The 27512-nt window shown below is 41.9% G+C and overlaps 1 protein-coding gene across 4 annotated transcripts in view; it reads right to left on the bottom strand.

Moving 5' to 3' along the window:
• Positions 1-27512, bottom strand: part of LOC148894577 (aryl hydrocarbon receptor-like) — a 66860-nt gene that overhangs the window by 13088 nt on the left and 26260 nt on the right. For 2 of the 4 annotated variants that reach the window (XM_089001928.1, XM_089001930.1), the window contains 3 exons: positions 19155-19258; positions 2820-2909; positions 1445-1574 (listed from right to left, as the gene is read on the bottom strand). In XM_089001928.1, coding sequence (XP_088858054.1) covers positions 1445-1574; positions 2820-2909; positions 19155-19258 — 324 coding nt within the window. Of the gene's footprint in view, positions 1-1444; positions 1575-2819; positions 2910-10461; positions 10543-19154; positions 19259-27512 lie in introns of those variants that run through there. The other 2 variants (XM_089001929.1, XM_089001931.1) reach the window with 2 other exon arrangements.

Here is a 27512-nt window from a genome sequence, read left to right as displayed (position 1 = left end):
ACCATCTTGTGTAGGTCAGAACTTCCACCACAGCAATAACATTTGATATCAATCTTGAGAACAAGAGTGTGTCGACGCTATGGGTCTTGTTGGTAAAATCCAAAGACATAAGCATCTTACAACCAAAATACAGAAGGGGACCAATTCACCTTGTAAGCCCGCTGAAGATTATAAGGTCATGTGACTCAACCTGAGGGATAGTCTTATGGCTTACAGCCTCAACTCTGTGTACTTAATTGTCAGATTTTGAATTCCCAGTGTTTGTATACCAATTTGGGCTCTTTGTTCTCATTAAGTCATTGTTGAAAAGGGGAGTATCATTCTATTACAAATTACATATACAGTAAAGTCTCGTTATATCGATATCGGATATATCGATAGTCCCGGTTATATCGATACTATTTCTATGCACGCACAGAGAAAATTACATGCAAACAGGGTCGGATATATCGATAGTCCCGGTTATATCGATATTTTTTCGGACTCCCTTGAATATCGATATAATGAGACTTTACTGTAATTGCTATCTTATTAGGACCCCAATTCGCGTGGTGATGAAATGAAATGAAAGTTGGGATGTTATGTAAAATGTACATTAAAAACTGATTTCAATTATTTTAAAATCCTTTTTAAGTTCTTATCAAATTAATATAATACCAAGAAAAGATACTTAATGTTCAAAGTTTAATGTGCTTATAGGGGGGCAAATTCTTGCCAATTCCTCATTTTGAACTTGATGTCTGAAGCTTTGTTAAAACAAAGAGGGACAATATAAAACTGTGAAAGTTGAGGGATGTTTTAGGGATGGTATAACATTATTATCCCGGAGGGGTTCAGCTGTTAAACAAGTAAGGATGGGACAAGGTTCGCTCATTTGTGAATAACTTTGTGAGCGAATAGCACCACGTTTTAAGAATGTTCACCATTGTGTATGTATTTGCACTGAACTGAATGATCACGCCACAAAGGTTTCAGAGAATCTGGAGAAATATTTGCAATTAAAATGGCAAGGCACGATAAACAAAAATGAATGCCTATGACCTTGATCCCTCAAGGGGCGCTGCAAAAAAAATGGTTAATAAGCCATCTTCAGATGAGGAATACAACAGAAAACCATTGTCGATGAAAACAGTTTGTCATCACATCTGCGAATGCAACACTTGGAAACGCCGCCGGAAAGTGGAAAATGTTGCATGTGGTCCAATGAGTCCACATTTCAATTTGCTTTGAAAATCAGATGTGTCCTCTATGCCAAAGAAAAACTCGTGGGTTCTTATCAGGAAGTTCAAAATCCACCGCCCTAATCTCAGACTAGTGGGAGGTTATCTGTAAGAAGAAGCCTCAGGATGTTGTTTGTTCTACCAGAAACAAATTATTGCGTGTTCAACATACTTGGCCAATAAATGATTGTGATTCTGATTCTGATGCATAACAAACTATGAACCTTGAGGAGAGTCCTGGCTGATGGCTGATGGTGCTGCAGGAGGATTCAACGCCCAGTGTAAGTTTCTCCTGAGCTCCTGCTGGTCTTCTGTGTGGACAAGCTCATATACACTCTGGTGCATCACGTCGGTCTAGGGAAAAAAAACAAACAAGTGGCGAGTTAAAGTCTGAGTAATGACTGTCTGAGCCAGGTATGCCAGTATGTGCATTCACCAGCACACACTCAAACAGACATCTACTTTGTGTGCGATGTGTAGCTAATATGAAACAGAGTAAATACCAAAAGCAAAATTAATTATTGACGAAACAAAGGAAGGAGAAAAGATTTCTTAGGATATTTAGCCCATTGTAGATGTGAGCCTATGAGGTCTGTTTGCCACTTTATTGAATCATTTGTCCTCATAACTTTTGTCTTTCATTTCTTTTTTTCTTTTTGAATGTCATGTTTCATGTCCATGTTTGTGATCAGTTATCATGGGTTGCCAAAAATAAGCCCTGTATTTCTATGGACTTTGTGTTGTGCTTCATGCTGCATGACAAGGGAGCTCCAAATGGCTCAATATTGTGATTTCTTGGTTTTAGTAATTAAATGTTGTGTAAAGTGACTTGTTATACCCGTAGCAGGTGAGAAGTATGAATATACACAAAGCTGTATTGTATTGTATTGTATTGTATTGTATTGTATTGTATTACTTTAGCATAGCTCCATCTAGTGAATGCACAGAGCAACCACAGCCCCTTTTGTGGCTTCTATTCTGTGTGCCCTATAGTTTTAAAATAGAGCCATTCTTTGACGGTGTGCCTTATATTCTGAAGTGCCTTGTGTGTGAAAAATATATTTTTGTTTTTCTATCCATGACAGGGACCCAATGAAAGATGCAACAATTATATGCTCTTCCAATAGAGAGCAGAAAGTGCAGTACAATTTTCATTCATTCAACTGACAAATAAGAGTCTCCTGCAAGTACACCAACTTTGTATTTGATTTAACAGGCCAGGATTTCACACAAATTAAGTCAATATGTAGTAAATTGAGACAAGATCCTCATTTTTGCTCTATTTTTGTATGCTGGTGTGTTATATATATATATTTTTTTTTAAAGTGGGTGCTTCGGCTCAAAGCTTGGGAAACATTGACCTAGAATCCTAGATATCGATCCATTTGTTCTTTTGCTGGAATCATTCCGTTTCCTTGAAAGGTCAAATTTTCATTGTTTTTTTTGCACAAGTGATTCTTGGAAACATCCAGGGAGTGAAGCCCATGATGTTGAGCAGTTTCCAGAAAATGTTGCATGCAACCCACGACCTCGAAATGTAAGGTCATACAATCTTGAAGGCAAAGAGCGCGTGACTGAATGATAAATATAATCAGTGACCTGATGGAAGCCCAAGTAATCCTGGATGGTGTAAGATGAGAAGAAGATGGTACCATTGGCAGTGATGACCAGGACAAACCCATTGAGAGCCTTGAGGGGAAAAAACAAAGGTAGTTTTGTTGAGCAAAGGTGAAGAGATGGGCAAGAGTCTTCCTGCAAGCTTTTTTTAATTGTTACATAGTGGTTAACCAGAATAAAATGAACACAGCAAACATTAATGTGCACATTTAGGGCATCTCAGATTGTAATAAGATCTACATGAGGATTTGTTTGTTAATGGTGTGTTCCAAGCATCATCGGGTCATTGCCATTTTTTTGTTATTCTAAAAGTGACTATTAGCACCCCCCCGTGACCCTAATGAGGATTAAGCAGTCTGGAAAATGGATGGATAGATGGATCGACATATTTAAGGAATGCAATTGTTTTATTCTGTTGTATGCTTCATGATCGTCAGTGTGTTTGCACTTTGATTGTGTGGGAGGCTGCAAAAGGATGTAAACTGTTCCAGAATTCAAATTATTGTATTGTCAAGAAATTCAACAATGTTGATGTATGAATTTGGTGTCAACTGTGACAGAAACTGAAAACACCCACTCAAAAACAACCAAAATATCATTTGTCATCATCAGTATTGATGAGCCAATTTCATTAATTATTTATCTCACATGCAATGCAATTAGACAACAAGTTTTGGCTAACAGTATAATTTAGATAACTTTTTGGGTTTTCAGAATCAAAATCAGAATCAGAAAACCTTTATTCGTCCCACAATGGGGAAGTTTGCAGTCCACAGTAGCAATTTGAAAAGGGGTGGGGTGGGGATGGGTGAAAGGATAGAAAAACAAGATATTCTAAGCACAGTAAAATAAAAATGTCAACTGTATACTGTAAATGTGCAAAACCGTTTCATAAAAAAACTGTATATAGTGCAAGCATCAAGAAAGGCATATTGGCATATTGATATATGTGTATGTAGCTGTATTGCATCAACCCATATTTACAGTAAAAGTGTCCAGTTTTTTTTTTGCTCTTTCATATAAAGCCTGACAAACAACTATTTATAATAATATTATATAATAATAATAATAATAATAATAATAATAATAATAATAATAATTTTATAAGCGCCTTTGATAATGGGCCTTTGAAAATGGGCACCCTTACAGGCACAGGATAAAAACAACATTTTTTTCTGCGTGAGCAGCGGCTGCCAGGCGCGCCAGCGTTCACTCAACCCGGAAATATAAAACCCACAAGCACACCTAGAGATAAAAAGAGCATTCAATCCATCTATCTTGCATGTATTTGTGTCATGATCTGGTTGGCGACCAATGGGTGGCGCTGTCGGTCCCGCCTGCACCTGCACAGGTGCTGGTCGTCCCGATGAGTGGCGGACTGCCACGTTCGGATTGGCGACCGACGGGTAGCGACGTCAGCCCTGCCTGCAGCCTCTCAGCTGCTGGTCGTTTTAATCAGTGACACTTAAAAGGACTCCCGGCACGACCATCCGGTGTCGGTTCATTGTTTGTTGCATGCTTTGTCTGCAATCGCATGCATTGTATGCGGTGCATGTGTTTGTTTAACATTGGTGGACTTTTACACTTGTTTTTTTTTATACTTTGTATTTTTTCTGTTCAGTTGATTTTGATGTTTTACATTTTGTTCCTGCTGACTTTATTTTAATACAATTTGTCAAACACAACCTCCTGCTCCCTTCTGCCTGCTTTTTGGGATCTGCACCCGCCATCACCACCTTGCAAACCGTGACAATTTGGAATGTGGATGGAACCCAGAGAACCCATTGAAAACCTACGCAAGCGTGGGGAGAATGATTAAACTCTACACAACAAGGCCAGGCCAGACCACAGCAGATGAGGTGTTAACTAGTCAACCTCAGTCCGACCCTTTAGAGACGTCCCATTAACAACAATTTTGAATGAAATGGATTGAATTAGGCTTTATTAGTCTTGCAGTGGAGACATTTTCACAGCAGCAAAGTATGAGGAAAGGAAAGAAAGAAGTCGAAAAACAAATTACCGGAGCTGCTGTAAAGGCAGTCACTCTCACAGCACCATTTTGAAGTCAAACAACAAAAACTAAATAACACATAATGTGACACAACACAAAAGACACAGACACTCAGTGACGTGCAGTCAGGGGAGGCAGGTCATCATGGAAATATCAAATGACAACATAAATTAAAAAGTTATATTTATTTAGTGATTTGTACGTTCACGTTCTTTTCCATTTAACTTCACCATTTTTGGATTTGTATTCAAAATCGCAGAATTTTCACATTTACCGTTCAAATACAGTGGGACCTCGGTTTACAAACCCCTTGGCTTACGAACTTTTTGGTTTACGAACGTTACAGCTGGTGCGGATCCCAAAAAGCAGGCAGGAGGGAGCAGGAGGTTGTTTGACAAATTGTATTAAAATAAAGGTCAGCAGGAACAAAATGTAAAACATCAAAATCATCTGAACAGAAAAAATACAAAGTATCAAAAGAAGACCAAAAGTAAAAGTTCGCCAAGGTTAAACAGACACATGCACAGCATATACAATGCATGCAACAAACATGCAGCAAACAATGAACCGACACCGGATGGTCGTGCCGGGTGTCCTTTTAAGTGTCAGTGATTAAAATGACCAGCACCTGCGAGGCTGCAGGCAGGGCTGACGTCGCTACCCGGTGGTCGCCAATCTGATCGGGACGACCAGCACCTGTGCAGGTGCAGGCGGGGCCGACAGCGCCCCCCCGTTGGTCGCCAACCAGATCATGACAGCACCCCCGCTTCAAGGGGCTGCTTCCAGAAGTCCCAACAGTCTCCCAAAAGGTCCACTCGCCAGGGAACAATGGTGGAGACGGCAACCGCTGCCTCTCCAGCATACGACGGGCAGCGGCCTGATGGGAACGGGACTCGGCCTTGGGTGCACGAAGACGCAGCACGGATCGTCGTGGGCGTGAGTGTGATCCCTCTCGCACGATTCACGCGACGGCGCATGGCTCAACGTGGACGTCGAACTGCCAGGCGCAGAATGGCACCCCGTACGGCCGTATGGGACCAGGTCTCGGCCGGGCGCCGATGTGGGCGTGAACTGCCCGGCACCGGGGAAACGAGACCAGTCCTGAGTCGCTCCGCGATCCAGCGGTGAGTGGGGTCTCGGACTGACGTTGACGCGGAAGTTGCACGGGTCGTCGTGGATGAGACTCAATTCGTCATGCACGACGACAGCGTGGCTGGACGTGGGCATGCACTGCCAGACAACCAGTGTCACCCTGGACGGCCACCTCGAAGGAGGTCTCGGCCGGACGTTTACGTGGACGTTACGGCTCGTCGAGTGACGCAATTCAAACTCGACGAGGCTTGGGCTAACGTGGACGTAGCAATCCCAGGCACAGGGTGGAAATGAGACCTGGTCCGTTGTACCTGCAGGATCCGATGGTTGGTCGGTTCATTCTGTCACGTTTTGTGAGGTGGTGATGGCGGGTGCGGATCCCAAAAAGCAGGCAGGAGGGAGCAGGAGGTTGTTTGACAAATTGTATTAAAATAAAGGTCAGCAGGAACATAATGTAAAACATCAAAATTATCTGAACAGAAAAAATATAAAGTATCAAAAGAAGACCAAAGGTAAAAGTCCGCCAAGGTTAAACAAACACATGCACAGCATACACAATGCATGCAACAAACATGCAGCAAACAATGAACCGACACCGGATGGTCGTGCCGGGTGTCCTTTTAAGTGTCAGTGATTAAAACGACCAGCACCTGCGAGGCTGCAGGCAGGACTGACGTCGCTACCCATTGGTCGACAATCTGACCTGTGCAGGTGCAGGCGGGGCCGACAGCGCCCCCCCGTTGGTCGCCAACCAGATCATGACACTTGTCCCTAGTAAATCCACTTCAATTCCAAGCCGCGACCGTTCCACATAGGAATCAATGCTATGTGCTGGCGCTCCTTTCTTCTTATCGCGGGCTCCTCAAGCCATGCATGCATCCAGTCGCAGACTGTCCAACAGCACCAACCTTTCCGCTGAACAAAGCGAGGCTGTGAAAATGCTGCCCATTACAGGCGCAAAAAAGCACAATCGCCCCAGAGCTATCCAGCGATGACAGTCAAATGGCACCAACATTCCACCTAAATCAAAAACAGTGCCGGCTCCTTGATGAATGTTGTGGCCAAAAATGCTGAAAAACAATCTGGATCTGTTCCACGCGACGCAAAACAACTCAAAGTGACAAAGGAAAAAACAAAAACAAAAAACAAGGCTTGTGAGAACATTTATTGACGACTGCCAACTCGGGCGCCATCTTGGACTTCTTCGACACGTGTTTTTCACAAGAGAACAATGACATCATGATTTTCAAATGCAGCCAAACTCTGCATTATTTAGGGGGGATAGGGACTGGGCCCTCCAAAAGATGTAATGCATGGAAATTTTTGAAGAAAAAAAAACATGACGTTGACAGGAACCATTAAATGTTCAATCATATCACAAGCAGTGTGTTTGTACCACCACCATATTGTGTGTTATAATGATAAATGTTTATTAGTGTGAGTGTGGTGACTTATATGAACATTATCTGAAGCTTAAAAACAAAACAAAACAAAACAAAAAAATTAATAAAGTATGAAAAAACTAAATCATGAATGAAAAAACAAACAGAAAACAGGCAGAAACATAAAGATGTTTGCTACGTCCATAAATATAACGACTTATGCTATAAACACAGATATGGATCCGACCAGTATTGAAGATTGGATGACCTCAGATCATGGAGCCAACCTTTCACAAATGCGAAGTTTGCTAGCCCCCCAAGTCACAGCCGCCAAGGAATTGCCAGGACCCATTCACGAGAACCTCGGTCGGGGAAAAAAATATCCCTCTCACATCAAATTGTTCTTTGTACTCTAAACCACAATAACAGTCATTATTTTTTACTTCAAATTTGAAAACTAGTTACAGTATTCATTTCTTTGTTGTGCGCTCTATATGTCATGTGTGTCGGGGATGAAACATTCTAATGGCTTCCCCAAACTCATAACGGCCCCCAAGAGGAAACCGGAACTACAATGTAGCCCGCGGAAAACAATGACGCGCGCTAGGTGTCATACGCAGGTGTGTTGCAACAGGAAGATTTGGAAAACATGCAGGGCCCTACAGGACCGAAGTTTGACACCCCTGCTTCAAGAGTGTCGATTGTTTTTTCTTACTCCAGCAAAAAACAAAAAACAAAAATACAGCAAAATCATCTCCGATTTTTGTTTTGCAGGTCTGATTGGATATTAACTGTTTTTGTTTTTTGTGGTTGTCTCCTTGATGCCGCGGTTCTGTCTTTCAGCCATACTTTTTACTTTGTGGCTTTTACAGACAACACACTGACCTTTTTCCTTTGTTGTTGTTTGTTTTGTTTGTTACCCCATTGTTATACACACGCATGCAGAACACTTTTATTCTTATTTCATTGGTGTCCAGAGTTTGAATTGGAATATTTTTTAAGGCATACGGCTAAACTTGACATTAATATTGGATACCTCGGCGGTCACAATAAGAAGACAAAGCCTCTTATGTAAATAGAAGCGGTGATATTTCTATCTCACCTGGTGCGTCCATGCCCTTTGTGCATTTACCAACATTCCCTAAACAAAGAGATTACAACAAACACACAAAAATGTCAACACTAACATGCATAGAAGCCCATGCATCTCTCTCTCCCGAAAGAGGCCAGGGGCAGCTGGGGGGTTGAGCAAGTGAATGCTGGAGACTTTGTTATTCTTTAGACACACACACACACACACACACACACACACACACACACACACACACACACACACACACACACACACACACACACACACACCACACACACACCCACACAACAACACACACACTCACACACACGCAAACACACGCACACACACACACACACACATGCGCACATACGCCCACATACACACACACACATACACCCACAAATACACACACACACACACACACACACACGCACATGATATTAACGGAGTCACCAAAATTACCTTTCACACTTCCTCCATGATAAACATTAACACCCAAATGTCAAATCTGTGAATTTCGTATCAGCGGCCACCAAACCGATTAAAGCACTTAAATGATATGAAAGGTAAAGTTTTGTATGAAAAATAAGTTACTTTGCACGAAAGATAGAATTACCATATTTTCTGCATGATAAGGCACATCGGATTACCGTCTAGGCACACATAAAAAATGAAGCATCAATGAAAAAAAAATGTGTTCACAAATAAACCAGAAGCAAACAGGAAGAGGCCCCCTATTTGGAACGGTAACCTCTTGACCGAGCTCGCTTGTTCATATGAGCTTTCATGTTTAATTACAAGCGAGCCAAAAGGATTGCAGACTATAACGACAGAACAAAACTTCCCCGGTACAACCGTGTTGCGGTGGGAGGGCAGGCGTCTCCTTCCCCTCCTGGAATGGCTGTGTGGTGCACATTGGAAGGAATTGGACTGGAAAATCAATGACTCCAGCAGATCAAAAGCGATCTGGCAGCCACTGAGTTTTCGCTACATCCAATCACACATACAGCACAAAACTGCCATGAACTGAGCATGGATGCACTCTGTTTAGCCTTTTTTTTGGAAGTATCAATGTCAAGATACAGTGCTACGGCCAAATTTAATGCCTTGTGAGGCAAAACAGTTTTATTTATGTAGAACATTTCAAACGCAGGGTAATAAATTCAATATCGGTCAGATTGAATTAAAAATACATTATTTAAAGTCATTTACAAATGAAAAGGTTTCTTCAGCTCTCATCTGTACTTCTTTGAAGGTGTCGGACGTTCCGCCTCTTATCCAAGAAACTTCGTCAGCAAACTAAAGTCTTACTGGTAGTTAAGGCCCTATATATATCCCAACTGTCCAGACAAATATAACCATTTGAGTGTTTTATCACTGAAATGTGTACTGATTCATATCAGCCAGTATTCGGTAGTTATAAATAATATTTAATTGGGAGCAAAGTTGACGCTGAGTTCCCACCAGATGTTCATAACAGACTGATTTAATTAACGTGATGCGCCAGATGGTTTGTATAATAAAACATTTGGCCACGAAGAAAACCTCATTGAAGAAGCCTCTTTTACAAAGAACTTTACCACATTTTAAACACAGAAACAGTATCCCTCGACATTTCCAAGTCCAGCGATGGGCAAAGGTTTCGTTTCTAGTGCTAAGAACTCTCTTGCATGAAAATTACCATTCAAAGACGGTACAAAAATGCTGAACAAGAAACCACCATTAAGTACAAGAACTCCTTTTTTCACTAATTACTCAAAAGCGTATAATAACTGGAGAGGTACTTTGTTAGTTTTTCGTGCCATTCCAAATTTGCCCAAAAACATAAGGCCAACTTATGTTCTAGTATAGATAGGGCAGTGACGTGCAGTGAGGTTCATGGCTGGTGAGGCACTGACGTCATCACAGTCAGATTTACAAACATATGAACTCTACAGAGTAGCTTATTCACAATTTGATTGGCAACAGTTAACGTGTTTTGTTTAAAATGTCATGTCAGCATTCTTAAGATAAACTGTAGCATAGAAAAAAAGAATTAAAAAAAGAATGTTATTATCGTGTTACCTTTACTTGTAAATGAAGTCCATGCGCTGCTTTTCTGAGTAAAGGCATCAATACCTTCCCAGTCAGCAATGGCATCTGGGCCGGATCCGGCATGAATCCGGCACAGCCGGCCTTGTGTCGGCACTGACAAAACGCATCTGGGCCGAATGCGGCCCAGATGCGGCAAAGGAGGCATGGTTTGACTCCGGCAAACCGGACGTGGGCCAATTAAGGCATACCGGATGTGGGCCGATGATGGCAAACCGGATGTGGGCCGATTATGGCAAACTGGATTTGGGCCGGAAATCAATTTACAACTCCGGCTCAGTTATGGCTAGCCACTATTGAACCGGAACTCGAGACATACACACATGCACACACACACACAGTAAAATAATTCTCACAGGAGGATTGTGTTGAAGTGGACTGACATTTGCAAAAGAAGGTACAAGTGTTCGTTGAGAGAGTTGTAGTTGAGAATGGCAATAAATGGCTCCACGAATGGTCAAAAACGAAGAGATAGACTTCGTTGGAATGCAGCCTTTTATTATATATTGCCGTACAGTAACCCCAAGCTCACTCAAGCACACCCTTTTTCTGGCTTCCCGAGAACACAGGGGGATATGACTCTTTATGGTAGAAAAGGGAAATATTTTAATATATTGTGCTCTAACTTTAGGGTTATTTACGTGTATTTTTGCGAGCATTTTCACTTGCTGTACGTATTTAATCGAGACTGAAGCGTGCTGATTTTGAAAGTAAACGACTCAAAACGTCACTGGTTGGGCTTGAAACCGCCGCAGATTTCAGGAAAGATAAAAAAAATCACTCTGAACTGAAATACAATGGAATTCATTTGGATTCACCTTGCAGCGATACGAAATAGACCATAAAACAATTATGAAAATTGTAACCTGAATTTGAAAAAAAGCTGACGTTGAAACTAACTTTTATTTCTTAGCATCATGGTGCACGAAACTGATTGACATGCCTGATCTTTATGCGTCCCTCAGAACCGGTGTTGGTCGGATGGTCAGTTTCAGCGTAACTGACGGAATAATCAACAAGATGGGGCACCACCAAAAAACCTCTATGTACATATGTTGAGGTAAACTGATACAAATCAGTCTTCATTATTGGAGAATTGTGCAAACTTGGCCCTGAATGACCACTGTCCTGCCCGTTTCCCTCCTGAGCGCTTTGTTACAGCTTCAGTTTTTGTAAGAGCGCTATATAAATCGATGTTTATTGTGTTGTATTTGCAAGACTGAAAATGAAAATAAACAGAATTTAATTATCAGTTAGGATCAAATACAGTTTAAAAACTGGCCTTTTCAAAGTCAAATTGTACTGTTCAGATTCACTTATTCAATAAATTAAGATTATGATATACAGAGCCTTCCTATATCTGAGTCACTGAACTTTAAGTTATGTAATTCAAATTCAGAATAAACTATTTAATTCTAAATTATTCACCTTTATGTTTTGGTGGCAAATATTCCACCTCACAGTGTCACTCCCAGATTAAGAAATTTCAAGGGTTATTTTACTGATCATTCATTGGCTTGGATGGACCTTTATTCATCTCGCAATAGATATTTACATTTCACATCAGCAAAATCAAAGCAGCAATTATCAAAGTAAGAGGAAAGGAAAGGAAGTAGAAATGGTAATGTCATGTACAAATGTTTGTTTTCCTAACACACTGTCCATCCGTGTTTTCTCACAGTTCTTACAGCCGCTGTGAGACCTAACTGCCAAGCATGAGACCAGGAAATCGATGTCACAATCAAAAGATGGCTACATCTGACTTTGGATGGTGAAAAGAGGGCATGGAGAGAACAAGAATATGACGGATAGAAATTTGCAGTTCAAGAACAACATGCATTCCGGTTTGAACTCTTGTGTTCACTGTTAAATAAAGAAAAGTGTAGTTTTCCAGTATATTTGCAGTTATGTGTGAGGTTCACAAATTATGACAATAAAATATTTTTATAACAATTGTTTTTGCCTTTTTTTTAAATAAGGGTGAAATATGGCTCATTAAAGAAATGGTTCAATTAAGGCTGACATCAGGAGCCTGTTCTGGCCCAGCGTTGGGCCGGATCTGGTAATTCAATACGGGCCGGATGCGGCCCACATTGCGGTTGCCGGATCCGGGCCACTTCTGGACCGTCATTCATTGCCATATCCGGGCCGAGTGTGCAGCCTTGTGTGGGCCGGAGCTGGGCTTGCTAACTGTTTACTGTAGCTTGCTCTCACTAATTCTATTATTCTGCAGCCGAGGAGGCGCAAGAATCTCTGTAATCACCAGCGCCCCCTGTCATGCGGCAGGAGATCTGTTGCCGCACCTATGCACACAGTTTTGGTAAAAATAAAATAAACACTGTTGTACAGTGTTTATAATGTACAGTGACTGTACATTATATACACCAGCTAAAGTGTAGAAATTTAGTTCATACACTAAAAGTGTTAATCGCGATATGCAAAGGGACAGCAATGCGGTCTCACTGCAGAGCAAGCCAGCAAAGTTAGCAAAGTCATTGCGCAATCCATGGTGAGGCTTGCCTCACCGCTCGTCTCCACTTAGTATTTGAACGGTAAATGTGAAAATTCAGCGATTTTGAAAATAAATCCAAAAATGGTGAAGTTAAATGGAAAAGAACATTAAAGTACAAATCACTAAATAAATATAACTGTTTAATTTATTTTGTCATTTGATATTTCCATGATGGCCGCACGTCACTGAGATAGGGCATTATCTCATTATATATATACAGTAAAGTCTCGTTATATCGATATCGGATATATCGATAGTCCCGGTTATATCGATACTATTTCTATGCACGCACGGAGAAAATTACATGCAAACAGGGTCGGATATATCGATAGTCCCGGTTATATCGATATTTTTTCGGACTCCCTTGAATATCGATATAACGAGACTTTACTGTATATATATATATACATACAGTGACGTGCAGTCAGGGAGGCAGGTGAGGCCGTGTCATCATGGAAATATCAAATGAAAAAATAAACAGTTATATTTATTTAGTGATTTATACTTTAAAGTTCTTTTCCATTTAACTTCACAATTTTTGGATTTTTTTTCAAAATCGCTAAATTTTAAGATTTACCGTTCAAATACGGAGACGAGCGGTGAGGCAGCAGCCGGCTGAGCCTCACCATGGATTGCGCAATGACTATGCTAACTGTGTTGGCTTGCTCTGCACTTTTTTAATGACTATTTCCTTTCAAAAATGTCATGAGCCAGTTGACAGCTGGGCGGGGCCTCCGCTCCCGCCGTCCGCCAGCTGCTGTCAATTTCCTCATCACTGACTGTTGGACATTTAAACCCGACGCTGCCACTCACCCAGCGTCGGAAGATACTTCGCCTCGCGCCCTGCCAGTGCTTTGATCGTGTAATCAGTACGTGATTTGCTTCACCCGAGGACTGATTCTAGCCACGAACGCGTTTGTTTTATTGCACCGCGTCGTAGGTTGTTCTGCACCCCCGTCTGCCTCTTTGTTTTCTTAGTTAGTGTGGTTGGGTGGATTGCCGCCGCTCACCCACTAGCATTGTCATTTAGTCATTCTTTGTTTTGTTCTACAAACTTTTTACCGGGTCCGCGTCTTCTTGGACCCGCGCTTTCTGTTAATAAATCTACTGCCTGCACCAACGCCTCTGTCCTGCTTAGCGATCCACCACCAATCCCTAACGTTCCCGCTCGTCAGCTGCCACTGTCGCCGCCGGATCGTGACAAAAAATGCAACCAATACAAAATCCTCACGTTCTATTCACACGAAACCAAGAAAAAAAACAGTGATTGTTGGAAGCGATAAAGATATCTGAATGATACACAATTAAATACATGGATGAAAAACCAAAACTGCGATGTTTACATTACTTACGTTGATGAAGTATTCTGCTGCACGTCACGTCAAACTCTTTCGCAATGAAGGATTTGCTTGTTGGATTGTCCTCCACAGACACGATAGCCTTGTACGTTGTTCGGATATCACAATTCTTACGTTTTCCCATGGATGGAATTGGTGTCAAGCAACAGTACTGTATTTTAGCTCTGCTACGCTTTTTTATTGTGCTCGGTAAGACAGGACACAACACGGAACCTGGTGACGTGACTGGGCTTGGGAGGACCCGACAACGGAGTTCGAGAGAGTGCCTGACTAGAATGACTGTACATGTTTGGTCTGAGAACCGTGTTGCACCCAAAAGCCGCCAGAAGAGGGCATCCAAGTTCCATATAAGGAATTTATCAGCGTCTGCTACACACGAGCTGGCGTCTGAAAATGAAAATGCCATCTGCTACACGGGAGCTGGTCACGTAACCAAGTCACGTGACCATGTCACGTGATCAAGTCGACCAAGGCGCGACCAATACAGCGACCGATACAGATTTCGATAATGGTGGTATTGTACGCAAATATCGATTCACCTTAAGTATCTTTTGTATCGATATAAACATAGCAAAATGGCCGGCGGGAGATGAAAAAGAGCACCGTAGTAACCGGATTATCGTAAAAACAACTAATTATACATAAAAAGACTAGAAATGTGCACGGAAATGAAAATAGTGTCGTAATAAACAGTATTATCAATATAAACGATATCGATATAACGAGACTTTACTGGATATATATATATATATATATATATATATATATATATATATATATATATATATCGTGATGCCAAAGAAACGATCTGGCGGCCGGGCAGGATGGGTTCCGCGAGGTCTTCCTTGCCTGCTGGCTCGTGGATACGTAAATAATTTGGCGTTTTCTGGATTTTGGATGGGAGAAAGGTGCGCATTTCTCCCCATCCAAAACATTAGAGACGGGCGACCACTAATTGTCTCTGAGAAGGTGATTGCAACCACCTGGGAATGGCCAATTGCCGCTGGGACTAGATTGGCCAAAAGCTCAGGTGAAGCACCTTTAAAACCAGACTGAGGAAGTCACTTCGGGGAGGAAGAAGAGGAAGAAAGGACAGCCTGGAGAGCAGTGTTACCTGTGGCCTGCCGAAAACTGATATCCACCGCGACTTCAAATAAAGAAAACTCAAAATATCCTTCCTGGATCTGGCTGAGTGAAATTTTATCATCTTTCCACCTGCTTGCTGTCTCGCCGCATCACAATTGGTGGAAGTGGTGGGATCGTTTCACCCTGCATGAAGAAGATGGGATCGCTACGCCTTGCGGAAGTGGAAAAGATAAAAGGAAGCCAAGATGAAGAAGGTGGGACGAGGATGAAGTCGTGCCACACGGGCCAACCAAACTGAACTGGAGACTTCTGAAGAGGATCAAGGAAACCAGCAGCTTGAGTTGCCCCAAGAAGATGTCGTTCTTTTTGTTCATGAGGCGTCTGACCAAGCCAAGGCTGGAACCGAGCAGAGTGAGATGGAACCAGTGGTGCAGCCTAAGACTCAAACAGTGAGTACAAGCAGAGCTCAACTTGATGAGGAATTGGTGAAAGAAATCAGAAATGTCATGCAATATTCTCAACATAGAGAGGGGCTGTTGATTGAACAGATCAACCAATTAAGAGATCAGATACGCCATGACAAGCAAGACTGGACATTTTCTAGTCGATCGAGTTAACATTATCCTCCGCTGACCCTCGAACATCCAGGCCAACAAACCTTCCTCCGGCACAAGAAACTTCCATGTTGGGTTACCTAACATATGCCCAACCTCCACAGTGTCCTTATCCAAGTCATGCTACAATTCCCATGGTTTCTGAACCCAGAATTCCAGAAGGAAACGGAAGATGCAGACCGTCAGAAGCTGGAAAAGGATCTCCAGCGAGAATAACAGCAATAATTTATCAGGGAGAGATTGGCACCCTGGACAGAAGGTGTTAATATCGTTACCTACGGGACTAAGTAAGATACTGGCAAAGTGGCAGGGGCCATACAGTGTGACTAGGAGAACAGGTCACATATCAGATTATCTGCCCTGACAAACAAAAGAAAAATGCTGATTATTTGACAAGAATGTCTGAACTCTGAGGAGAGGGTGTGAATGATGTCATGATGCCAAAAGAAATGTTAATTTAGTGACCGAGCACGGCTATGCTAAGTCAACCATTGCTACCATTCTCCGGAACAGAGAAGCCATCAAAGGTGCGTCTGTTGCAAAAGGTGTTTCCGTGCTCTCAAAGCGACGGTCTCGGGCAATCGAAGAAGTTGAAAAACTTCTGTTAATTTGGATTAACGAAAAGCAGCTATCCGGCGACAGCGTGAGTAAAGCTATTTTATGCGAGAAAGCATGCCTAATTCACGCAAAAAATTCCTCCCAACACAACCCCTCTCCTGAAATGAAGGTCGCCGGTGTGAGAGAAGAGGATGCACAAAACCGGGTTAGATTGAGGACATTGATTCGCTGTGGCGACCCCTGAAGGGAAAAGCCAAAAGGAAAAGAAGAAGATGAAGACTTTTTAAATCATGTTTGTCTCTTTTTTGTGCCCAGCTACACATCCCTCTTAGATTGTGCGTGACTTCAAACAGACACAGTTACAATCGCATATTGTACTGTATTCAAGCAATTTGATTTGGAGGACAGAAATAAGAAAATCTTGGCAAGACCACCATACTTACTTCGTTTGCCTACAGTTGGCAATTTTCCCGATGTATCCATGGAAAGATTGAGTGGGAGGTGTCTCGGCAAACTACAAATATGGCCGAAGCTGTAGTCCAAAGATGAGTGTCTTGGTAAAAACTACAAATATGGCCAAAGCTGTAGTCCAAAGATAAGTGGCACCATTTTTCCCCCAGAGGAGAGAGCTGAAATGAAGGCAGGTGTGCCAGCAGCTGAAAGCCATTCAGAAATCAGAAAGGCTCTCGCCAGAAGCAACCACTCCTTAAAATAGTCAGTTGCAACACTGCTCAGGTTCGGTTCGGTTCAAGTACTGCTCTAGGAGTTTACCAAGACAGTAGAGTTCAACTGTGTAAAGACCAGGGTGGCTGACGGTGAGAGAACCTGTTATTGTGACCATTTATTTGATAATTTGATTTTTGTCAAAACCAGCCTGTTAAGCCTTCAAATGTAAACCTAATTACTGTTTGTGTTTTACCTTCTTCAAAGGTTTTTCACCTTGCAAACTTGCAAACTTGCAATCTTGAAATCAGCTTGCAATCTTCCAATTGTCTTTTCAATGAGAAAAGAGACGATTAAGTCCAAAATAAAAGAGGAAAAAGAAAGGCGAAATCTGTCTCATCATTGGAGTCAAAGAGTGAAGTCCCAGTGTAACCCCGGTCACCACAGCCAAAACCCCTTTTCAAGTTAGGGGGTGAACTAAAAAAAACCAACATAACTTGACAGTGACAATTACTTACAATACAACAGGGTGGGAGAAATGAGTGTCCGGTGGTCAACAAACACCCTCACTCTCACAGTTCCCTTTCCGTCTCGCATGCTGCCGCCGCCTCCAAAATCTCAGGTCGCCTTTGTACCCCTATTAACCCATCACTTTTGATAAAGGCCCTGATATAAAATTTGAAAACTGACTGATCAAAGATTGAGGGTGGGTCCCATTCAATTAAATCACCCAATTAGTACAAAGCATATGTGTGACTCTGATTAGAAAAAGTCTCAAGAATGGTTTATATTATGACATTAGTCTCTTAGAAGTCATTTATGTTGCATGACCGAAATGAAAAATATTTTTCTCCATTATGTGTTTAGGTTTTGTCAGCAAGCGGATACTGGAATTTGTCTTGGTGCTAACACTAGACCAACAACATGAAGAATGAGCCACAAAGGCATACAGTGTTATGAAAAATATGTTCATCTATTTAACTGAAGTGCCTTAATTATGTATTACTTGTCTATGTTCATTTGCATATTTCTGAGCAGTCCAGTTTATGAGGCACGGGCACAAAGTCGCTTGTGTGTTTAATGGATTATAAATTGTCTTGTGCTACAATAACAAAGTGAGTAGGAGAACTTGTGACATCAGAATGCATGACAAGAGTGCTTTAAAGTTTGATTATTTGCTGACATTACAGTGTATGGATCGTCATCTACATCCACAACAAAAAGTAATGCGCTTTGTCTCTTTCTCTCTGTCAGAGTAAGAGCATGACACAGGATGAGCAATGTTGCTGTGATAAATGTACCTAGTTAATATGACAACATTCTTGGTAGATGAAATTTTATTATTCATTATACAGTGCTGTGAAACAGTATTTGCCTTTCACTGAATATCAGAATGGCTGGGTGCCAGAGCACTGTGACACTAAACAAAAAAAGCAGTTTTGAAGAATGGACTGAATTACTCTACATTGAAATAGCCTCCTCTTTGACATTGTCCCAAAGACCGCAAAAGTGGATGAGTCATAGTTTTGTATTTTCGCCCTGACAAATAAACAGATTAGAATAAAATCTCAAACACTGAACGCTTCAGTGCATGTTTAGTTTAGAAATATTTTGGTCAACAAGCAATGGACTATTGTAGTGCACAAGAGAGTGCAGTATTGTTGCATGAGTGCCCACCAGACAGTGCCAGATGTGTGAATGAAAAGCCACTATGAGAATTTTGGCATCCAAATAGATGGCCTCAATAGAATTCTGCGAACTTTTGAGATATTGAAAATAACATGAGGAATATCAAGTTGTTACACATTGATAGTTGTTGAGATTCAGTGACGCTGTCAACAAATAATCCTTTGATCAATTTATGTCTTTACTGACCTGCAACAAAAGTTCTCCTTCAGGTATCTTGGCTTCCGCAGCTGTTTTTGCATCGACTTTATTCTGGGTAACTGGAGTGACTCTGTCGCAGTTGGTCAGGGCGACTATGGAGAAAGAAGAAAATGAAGCATGGGTGGAGAGGGGTGGTGATACACATATACATATACATATACATGTGTGTGTATGTATATATCAGTGTCTGAAATATATCAGTGTCTGAAATAACGTCTGCCCGGACGCTGTAATTTTTACGTCGGGCGTACAATTTACAAAACGTCTCCACCCGGGTGGCCGACAACTTTTTTGAAGAAAAAAAAAGATTTTTTTTCAATAAAGAAAACGTTTGAACAAAGATTCTGAAATCGGAATAAATTATTCCGATTATGAAATTTTCGTTTGGTTTGGACATTTCAGAATTTCAGTTCGTTTGGCAATTTGCATACGCGGCACGGCGATATTTACGATAAATTAAGCAGGGGAGCATTTGTCGTAGGTAGATCCATAATTTAAAAAATCCTTAATATTTGAAACAATGGTTTTTTTTTTTTTTGACAATTAGTCTTATTGTCTTTCAAGTGGGGCCGGCAACTTTATGGCTGGGCTGGCAACTTTTTAGAGTTGTCTGCCCTGGTGTCTCGTAACTTGTTGTCATGAGTTTCAGACAATGGTATAAACACACATACATATATATATATATATATATATATATATATATATATATATATATATATATATATATATCTCTCACAAGAAGTCCTATCAGTGGCTAGAGAGGGCTGGCCTAAAGGACAGCACAGAGGCACTCATCCTGGCTGCCCAAGAGCAGGCCCTGAACACCAGAGCCATCAAGGCAGGGATATACCACACCAGACAAGACCCAAGGTGTAGGTTGTGCAAAGAGGCACCTGAGACAATCCAACACATAACTGCAGGGTGTAAGATGCTGGCAGGGAAAGCCTACATGGAGCGCCATAACCAGGTGGCTGGCATAGTCTACCGAAACATCTGTGCGGAGTATGGACTGGAAATCCCAAGGTCAAAATGGGAAACGCCTCCCAAGGTGGTGGAGAATGACCGAGCAAAGATCCTGTGGGACTTCCAGAGACAGACTGACAAGATGGTAATGGCCAACCAACCAGATATCGTGCTCATAGATAAAGGGGAAAGGAAAGCCGTAGTCGTGGATGTCGCGGTCCCGAGTGATGGAAACATCAGAAAGAAGGAACATGAGAAAATGGAGAAATACCAAGGGCTCAGAGAGGAGCTGGAGAGAGCCTGGAAGGTAAAGGTGACAGTCGTGCCTGTGGTGGTCCGAGCACTCGGGGCAGTGACCCCCAAACTCGACGAGTGGTTGCAACAGATCCCGGGCACAACATTGGACATCTCGGTCCAGAAAACCGCAGTGCTGGGAACAGCACGGATATATAAAATTTAAAAGAATCCTCGTCTCACCACCCGATCGACGTGTGAATTCAGACAGAGGGGGCGTGGAAAGTAGCGCCGGCTGGAGCGCTGTTCGGTCGTCTGCTTATATATATATATATATATATATATATATATATATATATATATATATATATATATATGAACACCTTTTTTTACGAACTTTTTGTCTTACGAACGTCAAATTTATGAAAATTAAACCTTGAAATACGCACTACTTTTCACGATACACACCCACCACGGCTGGCGGAGTGCTCTTCGAATCTGGCGGAGTGATCTTCGGGTCTTCGGCGGAAGCACACGACCGAACATAGCTCCAGCCGCCGCTACTTTCCACGCCCCCTCTCTCTGAATTCACATGTCGATCGCCTCTGAGGAGCTTTTAGCAGATAATTTTACTATTATCTCACCGAAAAAAAAACAGGGTCGTGTTCAGCCGGAGAAGACACAAAAAATAAAATCACAGTCGAGGAAAATGAGATCATTGAGAAACACGAACGAGGTGTGCGTTTGCGGCGTCACATGTGCACACCGCGGCTGTCATGTGAATCTCAGCCTGACACATCTCTCACGCTGTGTGTCACTTCCCTGAGAGTAACATTCTTCATTTCCACCACGCTTTCACGTGACTAATGACGCGTTTTATTCCGTGTCTGTGGAATCATCAGACTCGCGCCTTTTGTTGTAATAGAATCTCTGCCAGCACCTACGGGAGTCGAAGTGGATGCAGATGACATTGGATTTGGAGGATTTGATTTGTGCAGGCTTTTATTGAACAGTTCCATTCAGAAAAGGCTATGAGAATCATCAACCTGATGAATGATAATGTGATGCCTCAGTTTCGTAAGACCTTACAAGTCAGAAAGCAACAGGTGTCAATTAAGAGCCATCAACGACCATCACAAATGTAAATAAAGTGACTTTATTATATAGTGCAGTGTATTTATTTCATTACAATACAATAGCACATTTATTCTACATAGAATAAGGTAAGCTGTGTGTAGTTTTAAGGCTTATTTAGTTGAAAAGTATATTTTATGGAAACCTGGGAACGGATTATTCCCATTTTAATGGTTTGCTATGGGAATGTGTTTTTTTGTGATACACACTTTTTGGCTTACACACTGTCAGGGAAGCAATTAAGTTCGTAAGCTGAGGTCTCACTGTATGTATATACAGTAAAGTCTCGTTATATCGATATTCAAGGGAGTCCGAAAAAATATCGATATAACCGGGACTATCGATATATCCGACCCTGTTTGCATGTAATTTTCTCCGTGCGTGCATAGAAATAGTATCGCTATAACCGGGACTATCGATATATCCGATATCGATATAACGAGACTTTACTATATATATATATATATATATATATATATATATATATATATATATATATATATATATATATATATGTGTGTGTGTGTGTGTGTGTGTGTGTGTGTGTGTGTGTGTGTGTGTGTGTGTGTGTGTGTGTGTGTGTGTGTGTGTGTGTGTGTGTGTGTGTATATATATGTATATATAATTTTCCGTACCGCTTATTCCTCATTAGGGTCACGGGGGTTGTTGGAGCCTATCTCAGCTGTCTTCGGGCACGAGGCGGGGGGGCACCCTGAATTGGTTGCCAGCCAATCGCATATATATATAGATAGATAGATAGATATACACGTGTCACATTCCATTGTGAGCAGAGGTGTTTGTTTTGTTCAATAAGGATAAAAAAAGCAAACATCGATTACATTCATTATAATGGAAAATGTTTGGGTTTTCGACCAAATTGGTTTTTAAACAGGTTTCTGGAACGGATTACGGTAAAAAACGGAGGTTATACTGCCCCAACAAGGCAACAGGTTAGTGAGTAATACCTCCCCATGCACTTGGCTGACAGGCAGGATGGATTATGTCACATGCCGTTTGTTTGAAAATAAGGTCATTGGTGTCAGACCAAAGCCGTATCCCGTGTGACGGTCCATGCATTCTGTCGCAGCAAGTCCATATAATAGCTGAGAAGCCAACCCCACCATTCACACATGGACTACTTGTTAACCCTCCTTTGCAGACAACAAAAGAACTGACCCAAAGCCTCGTTGCCCTATCATGTCATACGTCACTCTCCTGCCCACAAACTGCCAGGTCAGAGGTCATCATGGGTCATGGCACGGTGTTCAGAATTAGAATCTGAAAGCCTTTAATAGTCCCACAACGGGGATATTTGCAGTCCACAGCACCAATTTGAAGGGGGTTGGGTTGGGGGATGAAAAGATAAAAACCAAAATGTTCTAAGCATAATAAAAATGACAGAAGACTCAGATGTATACTGTAACAGTGCAACAAATGTTTCATAAAAAACTTTACCAAGTGCAAGAATAAAAAACATATTTGATATATATAACTGTATTGGATCAATATAAGGTGGATCTGCTATTTACAGTACAGTACAGTTTTTTTGTCACTCTCATGTGATTATTAAGAAGCCTGACAGCAGTCGGTAGGAACGAGCGGCGGCACCTCTCCTTCTTGCAGTGTGTGGGTGTAACAGTCTCTGGCTGAATGAGCTACCCAGTGCTGTCAGGGTGGGCAGGAGGGGGTGGGATGGCCTGTCCATCATAGCTTTTAGTATAGCTTGCATCCGTCTGCTGCCCACATCCTCCAGAGAGTCCAGCGAGCAGCGCAGGACAGAACTGGCCCTCTTGACCAGCCGCTCCAGTCTTTTTCTGTCCCGGGTGGTGATGCTGCCTGACCAGCAGACAATTCCATGGTGGATGGCTGAAGCAACCACAGAGCGATAGAAAGTCTTCAGGAGTGACCCCTGAACCCCATAAGACCCCAGTTTCCTGATTAGGGAAAAGCAACTCTGTCCCTTTTTGATTAGGGCATCCGTGTTTATCGGCGAGTCCAGTTTATTGTTGAGAATAACACCCAGGTACTTGTAGGAGGTCACCCTCTCTATGTCCGTACCCTGGATGTTCAACGGTGCAGGTCAGGATTGTTTCCTGGAGAAATCATCAAGCAACTTCTTGATGAAAAGGTTTCTTCAGCCGTCATCTGTACTTCTTTGAAGGTGTCGGACGTTTCGCTTCTTATTCAAGAAACTTCGTCAGCAAACTAAGGTCTTACTGGTCGATGGACCATTCCTGTACGACTGGGAGCTTACACAGACGAACCGTCTCCTTGGTTTTCCCGGTGTTGATCTGGAGGTTATTCTGCTGGCACCAGTCCACGAAGTCCTTGGTCAGTCCCCTGTACACCCGATCACCTCCCTCTGTAATGAGGCCGACAATAGCTGAGTCATCAGAGAACTTCTGAAGGTGGCAGGTTGGAGTGTTATAATTGAAATCCAAGGTGTAGAGGGTGAACAGGAATGGAGCCCGGACTGTCCCCTGCGGCGCTCCAGGGCTCCAGAGAAGCCTGTCCGACTCACAGTTCTTTGCCCTCACGTAATGTGGCCGGTTTGTGAAGTAATCTGTAATCTGTTCCTTGCAGGGGCAAGAGTTTAAACTGTTTGCCTATTGCTTTCTTTCTCATGACATCATCTCGTGATCAATTAGGCCTACTGTCTCAATGTGGAGACCTCATTTATGAGCATCACAGTTCAAATTTGTCTTGTGAATTTTAAAACATGCAGTCATTCAGTTCATGCTGTGTCCTGAGTCTACTAATCTCCAACTAGACGAATTCAAGATGCCGTGCATCCTGCGGTAGTTTTTCCACATCCCTGCCTGACAGTTGAGATGTCCTGTGTTCAAAACATGGTTCAGGGCCTTCTGCTTGGATTTTGCGAGGGGGTTTCTTCAAATAATCTGAGCTGCCCATCAGTGTGACTGTGAATGATTGTTGGTTCAACTCACCATCAAGTATTTGCCATAAAGTATTTGATGAACCTTCAGTTGTTGAACAGCTACATACAGTAAAGTCTCGTTATATCGATATCGGATATATCGATAGTCCCGGTTATATCGATACTATTTCTATGCACGCACGGAGAAAATGACATGCAAACAGGGTCGGATATATCGATAGTCCCGGTTATATCGATATTTTTTTGGACTCCCTTGAATATCGATATAACGAGACTTTACTGTAGTTGCTTTTCAAACGTAGCTTGGCTCATCTCTCTCATGTGGTTCAGAGGAAAGAAATGTTGTCTTTGTTGTATGTTAACATAGGGCATATTTGACGATAACATTGACATTAGTTTGAACTTATAGCAAACATGGCTGACATTGGCAGGCATGTGGTGGCAGTGAGTCGTGACATATAAGATTTTGGCGACGTCAACTGAACAAAGGCGACTAAAGATCACTCCATATTTGGCTCTTTTGATGATTGTATCTGGCTCGCAGATAAAACTAAATACACATATTCTCGTTTTTTCGCTGTTCATTTTCTGTTTAGGCTGCAGTTGACTGAAGGCGCAATTTGATTGTATGATATTGACCTAGGTTGGCTGAAAGTGCAATTTGATAGGATGATACTGACTAAGGGGCCGAAGATGTCAAAACAGGTTAACGCCCCCTTTTCAATAAGCGGACAAGTAAAAAAAAGAAGACGAGTATCGTACACTTCAGGTTGAATGGACCGAAGGATTCGCCTTTGTCGAGAGAAAAGGTTCTGCCATGATTCTAATTTGCAATGAAACAATATCATCAATCAAACAGTCGAATGTTAGTGACACTTTGACAAGCCCCATGCTAAAGTTAGCATCAGTATACTCTGCAAGAGACAGCAGAAAGCAAGCATGTAAGCTAATGATCAGTGTACAGCAGGGGTCGAGAACCTTTTTGACTAAGAGAGCCATAAAAGTAAAATATTTAGAAATGTTTTTCAGTGAGAGCTACACGCACGCGCGCGCCCACATACAAACACACGCACGCACGCGTGCGCCCACATACAAACGCGAGCGGCCACTTTTAAACAAAATATCAAAATGTATTATTCAAAATAACTCACCGTTCCGCCATCTTTTTTCCCACGAATGCTTTTCCGTTTCTCGTGATTGGTAAAAATCCAGGCAAACGACCGGAATGAAGTTGAACTTGCCGGTCCAGAGGCGAAGTTCCTGCTAGCTAGCCTACACACGGCTCATAAGCTTCAACATCTGCAATCTACTTCTCGCAGAAGTATGTTGATGCTAACGTTAACATGGGGCTTGTTAAAATGTCACTGACATTCGACTGTTTCATCGATGGTATTGTTTCATTGCAAATTAAAATCAGAACCTTTTCTCTGCACAAAGGCAAATGAATCCTCCGGAGCATTCAAGCTGAAGTGCATTCGTTGGGCTCATTTAAAGGGGCGTTTACCTGTTTCAACTTGTCAGTGTCATCCAGTCAAAATTGCGCTTTCCGCCAACTGCAGCCCTAACCGGAAATGAACGGTGAAAAAAACGAGAATATGTATTTGGTTTTATCGGCGAGCCATATGCAATCATCAAAAGAGCCATATATGGCTCGCGAGCCATAGGTTCCCGACCCCTGGTGTACAGCCTAGCGAGCACTTTGCATATGGACCCGGCAAGTTGACTTTCATTACGATAGTTTGGCTGGATTTTTACCAATCATTAGGAACAGAAAATCATTCATATTAATCATATTAATGGCGTGTGTTATCACAAAGTTATTTTAAATAATAAATCCTGACATTTTATTGAGATCATACTTACATATACATATACATATATGTATGTATGTGTGTGTGTGTGTGTGTGTGTGTGTGTGTGTGTGTGTGTATGTGTTTGCGTGTGTGTGTGTGTGTGTGTGTGTGTGTGTGTGTGTGTGTGTGTGTGTGTGTGTGTGTGTGTGTGTGTGTGTGTGTGTGTGTGTGTGTGTGGCTGTCACTGTGAAAAAGGTTCCCGACCCCGATCTAGAATAATGTGCAGCAAAAGGGAATCAAACTGCACCTCATGCATACAACTGCCAATGAATTATAAGGTACAGTAAAGTCTCGTTATATCGATATCGGATATATCGATAGTCCCGGTTATATCGATACTATTTCTATGCACGCACGGAGAAAATTACACGCAAACAGGGTCGGATATATCGATAGTCCCGGTTATATCGATATTTTTTTCGGACTCCCTTGAATATCGATATAACGAGACTTTACTGTATTTTGAATGCCGGTTTTGTTTGGTTACACTGGTTAGCATTTTTTTTACACATTCCTTTAAACTGACAATTAACTTTTATCGATTTTTTTTCTGGCCTGATGGAAGTCTTTAATTCTGTCAGCAGTTGTCATGGCATCAAAAGATTACTCGCAGTTGGCATGCAGTAGTAGGCTGGCTGAGCAGCGTTAGTTTTCCCGCTCCTGGGTTCAATGGCGCTAAAAATAGAAATGTGTTCTGTAATTGTGAGGCCGTAACAGACATGTCATTAAGTCACCTGGGATCTGGGAAAAAATACTGGACACTTACTGTATTCTTGAAAAAAAAAAGCTCATTTCAATCAAGACTATGTTGTCTGTTATTTTCATTTTGGCTTCAAATTGTTCCAAAAGCATTCCTATGAATGTCCCAATGTTTGTCATCTTTTGTTGATTTGCCCGGTATATCATAAACTGCAGGTATGCAGCTGCATGACCAGTAGCTGAATCCTGCTCTCAAATGTGGGCCAGGCACAAAGCCTCTTGAATGGCCGGAGGAGGACAAAGAGCAGATCTTATTAGCAAGCTTCAGTGAACAGAAGTGTCCGCTATGAAAAATTTACATTCCCCACCGCCATAACATACATGTGGCACAGCAGCAGTCACCTATGGGCATTTCCTGTGAAATGCTTGGAATATCTTTTTGTTCTCAAATGGACTCATTTTAGCATAATGCAGTCCCAAATACAAGCAACATACACAGAAAAGACCCCAGTGACCTCGTATGAATTGATGCTGCAACTAAAGTATCTTCACGACAGTTGTATT

This window comes from Hippocampus bargibanti, linkage group LG08 (assembly GCF_051943395.1).
Source record: "Hippocampus bargibanti isolate YZ-2025 linkage group LG08, ASM5194339v1, whole genome shotgun sequence".
Lineage (NCBI taxonomy): Eukaryota > Metazoa > Chordata > Actinopteri > Syngnathiformes > Syngnathidae > Hippocampus > Hippocampus bargibanti.
The sequence above is the reverse complement of the archived record's forward strand: the minus strand, read 5'-3'. Positions and strand labels throughout refer to the sequence as shown.